Source organism: Oncorhynchus tshawytscha, linkage group LG20 (assembly GCF_018296145.1).
Source record: "Oncorhynchus tshawytscha isolate Ot180627B linkage group LG20, Otsh_v2.0, whole genome shotgun sequence".
Classification (NCBI taxonomy): Eukaryota; Metazoa; Chordata; class Actinopteri; order Salmoniformes; family Salmonidae; genus Oncorhynchus; species Oncorhynchus tshawytscha.
In genome coordinates, this window is record NC_056448.1 from 36,875,939 (window position 1) to 36,884,648 (window position 8,710).

The 8,710-nt window shown below is 41.4% G+C and overlaps 1 protein-coding gene across 1 annotated transcript; it reads left to right on the plus strand.

Annotated features, from left to right (window-relative positions):
* Positions 1 to 222: 222 nt before the first annotated feature.
* LOC112219792 (tumor necrosis factor ligand superfamily member 15) lies at positions 223 to 3,607 on the plus strand. The gene is made up of 4 exons (XM_024381300.2): positions 223 to 1,544; positions 1,674 to 1,716; positions 1,849 to 1,890; positions 2,259 to 3,607. The coding sequence occupies exons 1-4, from the start codon at positions 1,338 to 1,340 to the stop codon at positions 2,687 to 2,689; spliced, it is 723 nt and encodes a 240-aa protein (XP_024237068.1). The 5' UTR covers positions 223 to 1,337; the 3' UTR covers positions 2,690 to 3,607.
* The last annotated feature ends 5,103 nt before the right edge of the window (positions 3,608 to 8,710 follow it).

Sequence of the window (8,710 nt, forward strand, 5' to 3'; positions counted from 1 at the left end):
TGACTATTGAGGATCGCTAAGAGGCGCAATCGGGCGATGTGGGCTTGTACACAAATCAAATCAAATGTATTTATATAGCCCTTCGTACATCAGCTGATATCTCAAAGTGCTGTACAGAAACGCAGCCTAAAACCCCAAACAGCAAGCAATGCAGATGTAGAAGCACGGTGGCTAGGAAAAACTCCCTAGAAAGGCCAAAACCTAGGAAGAAACCTAGTGGGGCGCCAACCCAGACACAATCGCCAAACCTTAACACACACACACACTCTGTGTGTGGTTACAGGAGGCCAACGTATGTCAATGGTTATAGGAACAGCAGTAACATCAGGCAGGATTTATCAACTGCCTAGCCAGTTGTAGCTCAATCTTGGGTGCAATGTTCACGTTCTCGCGCTGACTGACGGTGTGGAACGTTACTTTAGCCTACATGCTACACTAGCAAAGATATAAATTATATAGCTGTCGGCTGTATTAGTCGTGACTTACCGTTCTTTGTGCAGCTTCAAATGTCGACTAAAGTTGGAAGTTGTTGCGCCTCCGTCTGTAATTTTCTTTGCGCATGTTTTGCAAGTTGCAATCCGGTATTTTGTTGATACAGAGTAGTCTTTATATCCGAAAATAATAATTTTGGGTATCATCTTTCCAAGGGCTCCATCTGAATTCACCCTTTTTTTAATAGCATCAATTTTTATATCTGGGCTTGGGGAGGGTATCAAGTCAGTTCGAGTCAAAAGGCTCAAATCCAAGTTAAGTCACGAGTTATTGATGCTAAAGTCAAAGTTGAGTTGCAAGTCATCATATTTGTGACTCGAGTCCACACCTCTGTGTATATAGGACTTGCATCCTTGGCACAAAGTTATATTACATTCGACTCAATCAATAGGCTTCATTAATGTCATTCAGACTGTTTTGAAGTTGATACAACTGGTTATGATAGCTGAGGTTCATAGCTAGGCTCTGAACTAATATGTATATCAAACGCTTAGGATCCATAGACAAATCGGCTATATAGGCATACAGATCTTTTTTATCAGGAAACTCTCCATAAATAGAAGATAAAAGAGCATAATTAATCTTTTGTCTACATTGAACTGCCTTAATTTGTGCATGATAAACTACCTTTACACCCACAGCTCTGTCAATTAATTTGAGAGTGGTCATTTATAGCAGCATGAGGGGTAGTCTGTTAATGCACGACATTGGGGATTTTCCCGGGGCACATGTGCAGGGAAAGGCACTGACAGCCGAGTCGCGTAGGCGGTAGCAGAACTATAAAATCGGATGTATTTCAATAAGAAGATAAAACGTTACTTTAGACTTCGTAGTGGTGGTTTGATATGGATAAGTGCGCAAGGAACAGCGAGATTCCTCACGATACGTTGATTTCAATGGCGCAGCAAGAGTCTGTTGTGCTTTTGCTCAAACACTGTCAAGAAATGAAGCGACAGGAGAGTCGCTTGCGTCTTGTCACGTTATTCTTGGTTCTGGGTTGTGCAGCTGTATTTGTCTTTACGCAGCGTGTGAATAGAGACTGTAATGAGAAGGTAAGCAATGCGACATCCATATGTTTTTAACGGGGCACAGAGATGCCGGAGAGCTTTAGCATTGGATTTTAATGGAGCTTTAACTTTCATTACTGTGGGTGACCATTAATAATTAACTTGTGTCTGTAGGATTCATTCAAACATGCAGAATACTCACGACAGCAAGATATAGGTATGTAACTATTTCGTATGATATGTCTTCCATAGTACATTACTTTGATTTTATGATTTAAGCCTCGAGAGGCGCGTCTATCATCAGCGTAAAGAAAGCATGCGCTGATCGTTGTTTTCTTTTTCCTACCAGATCGTCAAGGACAGAACCTGAAGCCAAACGCTCACCTGACAAGTATGTCTTAGTAAAGCGTGTTTTTATATATATATATATATATATAAGAAGAATTGGTATAAATCAGCAAACTTTTTTTTACAAAGTTGCAAACCCACACATCCAATTCTTCTTGTTATACAAGTGCATTATCTCATGTAGCCTAGATGTGCCTAGATGTGGGTATGGTGTTATTCACATGCCTAATCAAACTTACTGTTTAGTTTGCAATTAGGCTATAGTGTGCACATTGAGCTGTGGTAATATTGTGCAAGGGCAGCCGTCAGGAATGTTGGCTTTTTGTGTGTTGAATATCAAGTGGATATATTTCCAGAATCACGATCGTTTATATATTTCCTCTGATCCTCTCCATCTTCTCCTACCTCCAGCATCATCAAGGTGCAACTCCGTGCCTGAAGATTACATCCAATGGGAACACCAGGAAACTGGCTTGGTGCACATGCAAAATTTCACCTATGATGAGAAGAAGCATGCTCTGGTTGTCCCTCAGGGAGGCCGATACTTTGTCTACGTAGGGGTCAACTTTCGAATGCCGCATAAAGACAAGGTATCTGGCGAGACCCATTTTCTTAGCCTGAAAGTCCTGAAATTCTCCAATAGATACCCAGATGATTGCCCTATCATGGAAGTCAAGGATAGCATACCAGATAATAGGAGAGGAGCGAGGACTGTGTACACGGGACAGGTGGTTGCTCTGGAGGAAGGGGACCTCCTGAGGGTTTCCATTAATGAAGACAATTATGAACTGATTGACTGTTCAGCAGAGACTGCCATGTATTTTGGTGCTTTTCTCCTCTAGACAAGGAGAACATGTCTATTCCAAAAATATGCAGTCTGTGTGGATTTATATTATTTATTTCCATGCTTACTTTTAGTAGGACCAGTGCATGTTTCAAGGCACATTTTAAAATCCTTGTGGATACAATGCTCCTGTAACATGCAGGTATTAGTTAAGGCTTTACTTCTGATAAAGCTGACCTTATTTCAGGGTGGCAGGTAGCCTAGTGGTAGGGCATTGGACTAGTAACCGAAAGGTTGCTAGATCAAATCCCCAAGCTGTCAAGGTAAAAATCTGTTGTTCTGCCCCTGAACAAGGCAGTTGAACCCACTGTTCCTAGGCCATCATTGTAAATAAGAATTTGCTAAGCTGACTTGCTGTGTTAAATAAAGGTATAAATGTATTCATATGTTCATTTCATAGTATGTACTGTTTGCTACACATTTCCTTTCTTGATCAAGATTAATCAATAATTGTTGTGAAATGAAATAACTTATTATGATTTTATAAAGTGGGGTCAATTCCTAACTCAAAATGTTGCCTAATTCTTTAACGCATGAGTTTTGTGCAAGAGTCAACGTAGGATTTGACCCTTGGGCTACAGCTGCTACAGACATAGGACGTTTTATTTTTGTGTCCCTCAAAAACTCAAGTAAATTATTTTCAGACAAGTTGCATACACATCTCTGTTGTCCATCACCTGTCAATGGATTACTCCCATACAAACCCATTGGCTCAATTAGCAATTTTCTAACACAAAATCTTTGTGTGGCCGTAGCCCTAGGGAAAGGTATTAAACTCCCTTTACTGTATGTTATTCTGCCTGGAAGCAGAATGTAATTTTGTAATTTGGGTGAATTATCCCTTTAAATATGTTACCAAGTAAACACTTTATATTGACCTTTCTGTGAATAAAGTATTTAATTTCTGTAAATAACACATTTCTACTTTGGGATTCTTCCTTGAATGAAAGAGAAACCAGTGAAAGTTGGATAGATGACAATTGAACTCTTCCTGTGCGTGGGTTCCTAAGTGTGAATCCTGGCCTGAAAAGGTTGTGTCATCATCCCTGGAAGTTTTCCATTTCATAGTCAGTGGATGTGTGTAATGGAAAGATGTTTCTACACTGCAGTTAAATGGATGACTCTTTCCCCTCTGATCTTAAACATAATGAATCACTCCACATGGTTTACCTAACTACTGAGGGGTATATTACAAAGCATGATCAACAAGTTAGCCAGCTAACTTTGATAAGCAACCAGAAATAACTATAGATTTTCTGGTTAATTAAAACAGCTAAACTTCGGTATGTGTTTTTGTTTGTTGAAACAATTAGACTATGCCCATTTCAAGCTTATCTTTAAAGTTATATCAGAATATTTAGGCAAGTTAGCTGGCAAACTCCTTTATCCTTCTTTGTAGTATACCCCTCTGGTCTCCCCTTGATAAGCTATTGCTACATCCATTTTTGGACTTTTAAATTAGTGATATATACCCATTGAATATAACGGTTGAGTGTTCGAATCTCATCACGGACAACATTATCATTTTAGATAATTAACAACTACTTACTACTTGTTAGTTACTTTGCAACTACTTAACATGTTAGCTAAACCTTTCCCCAACTCTAACCTTAACCTATCTCCTAAGCCTAACCTTAATCTAACTAACGTTAAATTGGAATTCATAACATATCATATGCTTTGCAAGTTCATAACGTAATGTATGAAATGTCATTCATAACATATCATATGAAATGGATGATGGACATCCACAAATTAATGCATAGCTTACCAAACAGAACACATACTAATTGGAGTGTCCCGGATTTATGTTTACTATGTTATGCCAATGACTGGAATGAACTGCAAAAATCCCTGAAGCTGGAGACTCATATCTCCCTCACTAGCTTTAAGCACCAGCTATCAGAGCAGCTCACATATCACTGCACCTGTACATAGCCCATCTATCTACCTACCTCATCCCCATACTGTATTTATTTATCTTGCTCCTTTGCACCCCAGTATCTCTACTTACACATTAATCTTCTGCACATCTACCATTCCAGTGTTTAATTGCTATATTGTAATTACTTTGCCACCATGGCCTATTTATTGCCTTTTACTCCCTTATCTTACCTCATTTTCACTCACTGTATATAGACTTTTCATTTTATTTTGTTCTACTGTTTTATTGACTATGTTTAGTTTATTCCGTGTGTAACTCTGTGTAGTTGTATGTGTCGAATTGCTATGCTTTATTTTGGCCAGGTCGCAGTTGCAAATTTGTTCTCAAACTTGTTCTCAACTAGCCTACCTAGTTAAATAAAGGTGAATTTTTTTTAAACACTGCCACAGGGATTTTGGCCCACTCCTCTATATAGACCTTCTCCAGATCCTTCAGGTTTCGGGCTGTCGCTGGGCAATACGGACTTTCAACTCCCTCCAAAGATTTTCTATTGGGTTCAGGTCTGGAGACTGGCTAGGCCTCTCCAGGATCTTGAGATGCTTCTTACGGAGCCACTCCTTAGTTGCCCTGGCTGTGTGTTTCGAGTCGTTGTCATGCTGGAAGACCCAGCCACGACCCATCTTCAATGCTCTTACTGAGGGAAGGACGTTGTTGGCCAAGATCTCGCGATACATGGCCCCATCCATCCTCCCCTCAATACGGTGCAGTCGTCCTGTCCCCTTTGCAGAAAAGCATCCCCAAAGAATGATGTTTCCACCTCCATGCTTCACGGTTGGGATGGTGTTCTTGGGGTTGTACTCATCCTTCTTCTTCCTCCAAACACGGTGAGTGGAGTTTAGACCAAAAAGCTCTATTTTTGTCTCATCAGACCACATGACCTTCTCCCATTCCTCCTCTGGATCATCTAGATGGTCATTGGCAAACTTCAGACGGGCCTGGACATGCGCTGGCTTGAGCAGGGGGACCTTGCGTGCGCTGCAGGATTTTAATCCATGACGGCGTAGTGTGTTACTAATGGTTATCTTTGAGACTGTGGTCCCAGCTCTCTTCAGGTCATTGACCAGGTCCTGTCGTGTAGTTCTGGGCTGATCCCTCACCTTCTTCATGATCATTGATGCCCCACAAGGTGAGATCTTGCATGGAGCCCCAGACCGAAGGTGATTGATCATCATCTTGACCTTCTTCCATTTTCTAATAATTGCGCCAACAGTTGTTGCCTTCTCACCAAGCTGCTTGCCTATTGTCCTGTAGCCCATCCCAGCCTTGTGCAGGTCTACAATTCTATCCCTGATGTCCTTACACAGCTCTCTGGTCTTGGCCATTGTGGAGAGGTTGGAGTCTGTTTGATTGAGTGTGTGGACAGATGTATTTTATTCAGGTAACGAGTTCAAACAGGTGCAGTTAATACAGGTAACGAGTGGAGAATAGGAGGGCTTCTTAAAGAAAAACGAACAGGTCTGTGAGAGCCGGAATTCTTACTGGTTGGTAGTTGATCAAATACTTATGTCATGCAATAAAATGCAAATTAATTACTTAAAAATCATACAATGTGATTTTCTGGATTTTTGTTTTAGATTCCGTCTCTCACAGTTGAAGTGTACCTATGATAAAAATTACAGACCTCTACATGCATTGTAAGTGGGAAAACCTGCAAAATCGGCAGTGTATCAAATAGTATTTCTCCCCACTGTATCTATCTGTATATTTCACTTTAATAATAACTCTGTATGTCAAAAGGGAATTTGAACTAATGACATCACTTGTGCAATGGAAATACAAACAGCACTTGCTGTTCCAAACGTGAATCTTAACTACACCCTAAGGAACAGTTGAAGTGGACAACGTCAGAGGGGATTGTTATTAATGGTCGTAGAGTGATGGAAAAATACTGTTTAATTAACTTAGCCACAGTTGTCCAAAGGAAGTAACAGTTGGCTCACATCTGACCATCATACCTTTCCCAGTGTTAAACAATTAACGCGAAAGGCAAATGAAGAGCCTTGTTATTAAAAATAACCCAGTGTGGCTATAATAGGGTTGCGTGGGTGAAGACACGCTGGTGGGCATGTATGTCTGCCTGTATCTATAAATCAAATCAAATCAAATTTATTTATATAGCCCTTCGTACATCAGCTGATATCTCAAAGTGCTGTACAGAAACCCAGCCTAAAACCCCAAACAGCAAGCAATGCAGGTGTAGAAGCACGGTGGCTAGGAAAAACTCCCTAGAAAGGCCCAAACCTAGGAAGAAACCTAGAGAGGAACCAGGCTATGTGGGGTGGCCAGTCCTCTTCTGGCTGTGCCGGGTGGAGATTATAACAGAACATGGCCAAGATGTTCAAATGTTCATAAATGACCAGCATGGTCGAATAATAATAAGGCAGAACAGTTGAAACTGGAGCAGCAGCACGGCCAGGTGGTCTGGAGACAGCAAGGAGTCATCATGTCAGGTAGTCCTGGGGCATGGTCCTAGGGCTCAGGTCCTCCGAGAGAGAGAAAGAAAGAGAGAATTAGAGAGAGCATATGTGGGGTGGCCAGTCCTCTTCTGGCTGTGCCGGGTGAAGATTATAACAGAACATGGCCAAGATGTTCAAATGTTCATAAATGACCAGCATGGTCGAATAATAATAAGGCAGAACAGTTGAAACTGGAGCAGCAGCACGGCCAGGTGGACTGGGGACAGCAAGGAGTCATCATGTCAGGTAGTCCTGGGGCATGGTCCTAGGGCTCAGGTCCTCAGAGAGAGAGAGAGAGAGAGAAAGAGAGAATTAGAGAACGCACACTTAGATTCACACAAGACACCGAATAGGACAGGAGAGGTACTCCAGATATAACAAACTGACCCTAGCCCCCCGACACATTAACTACTGCAGCATAAATACTGGAGGCTGAGACAGGAGGGGTCAGGAGACACTGTGGCCCCATCCGAGGACACCCCCAGACAGGGCCAAACAGGAAGGATATAACCCCATAACCCCACTATAATGTCTGCCTGTGTCTCTACTCCAACATGGAAAAGGGTGTTCCCCTCTGGTGTACAGCACACTAGGTCGCTACAGAAAACGTCATCTCTTAATTCTCATCAATCATTGCTGACATAACGGTTTGATATATGGACGGTTAAGAATGTCAGCAGCACCTTGTGACTATTAGTCTATAGCTATAGAGAAAGCCAACAACTTTCTGCAATAACACTGCAACTCAATGCCGTGAACGACAGTTGGCTTAAGATCTCAGGGAAGGTGATATCACTGATGTACTCTAGCCAACACGCTATTGTTTCACCTCCACTACATTAACCGCCCTTTGACGTCCTCCTATTCCTCTGAACCTCAGCGGCCGGGCAGGGTCTTATTGTTGCTCTTTTTTATTATTCTTTATGTATTCAGGGGACAACAACATTGAGAGCATGGTCTTATTCCAAAGGGTGTCCTGATCTCAACAATACAATGTAAAACAAAACAACATTATTTATGAAAAACATTTAAAGTCCACAGCTACTAGGTCCTAAATTAACACCCTTAACTGCCAGAGTGGCACCAGAACATCTAATTGTAATGAGTCCTGCAAATTGTTCCAGCAGTGAGGGGCATTAAAACTACATACGGATTTACCTAATTCGTTGGGGACCTGAGGAACCTCAAGAGTTAACCAACCCTATTTTTATACTTCAACAATGAAGATAGGTAAATAGGAAGCTTGTGTAGTAGAGCTTTGTAAACAAAAAGGGAATAGTGACGTGATCTACAGGACTTTAATGAGGACTAACCAACCTTTTGATACAGGCTGCAGTAACGAGTATTAAAACTGTCACCTGTGATAAAGCGAAGGGCGCTATGGTAGACGGCATCCAAAGGTTTAAGAGTAGTGGCTGCTGCATTCTGGTAAATTGTGTCACCATAGTCAAGAACTGGCAGGAAAGTTGACTGTACAATCTGCTTCCTGCTGTTCAGGGAGAGGCAAGACCTATTTCTAAAAAAAGAAGCCCACTTTAAATCATAGCTTTTTAAGTAGCTCATCAGTATGTTTTTTAAAAGTTAAATCCTTGTCAATCCAAAAGCCCAGATATTCATA

Coding starts and splice junctions, on each gene's coding strand:
- LOC112219792 (XM_024381300.2), top strand. CDS start 1,338: ATGGATAAGTGCGCAAGGAACAGCGAGATTCCTCACGATACGTTGATT. Junction 1,545..1,673: donor ATAGAGACTGTAATGAGAAG/GTAAGCAATGCG, acceptor TTGTGTCTGTAG/GATTCATTCAAACATGCAGA. Junction 1,717..1,848: donor CTCACGACAGCAAGATATAG/GTATGTAACTAT, acceptor TTTTCCTACCAG/ATCGTCAAGGACAGAACCTG.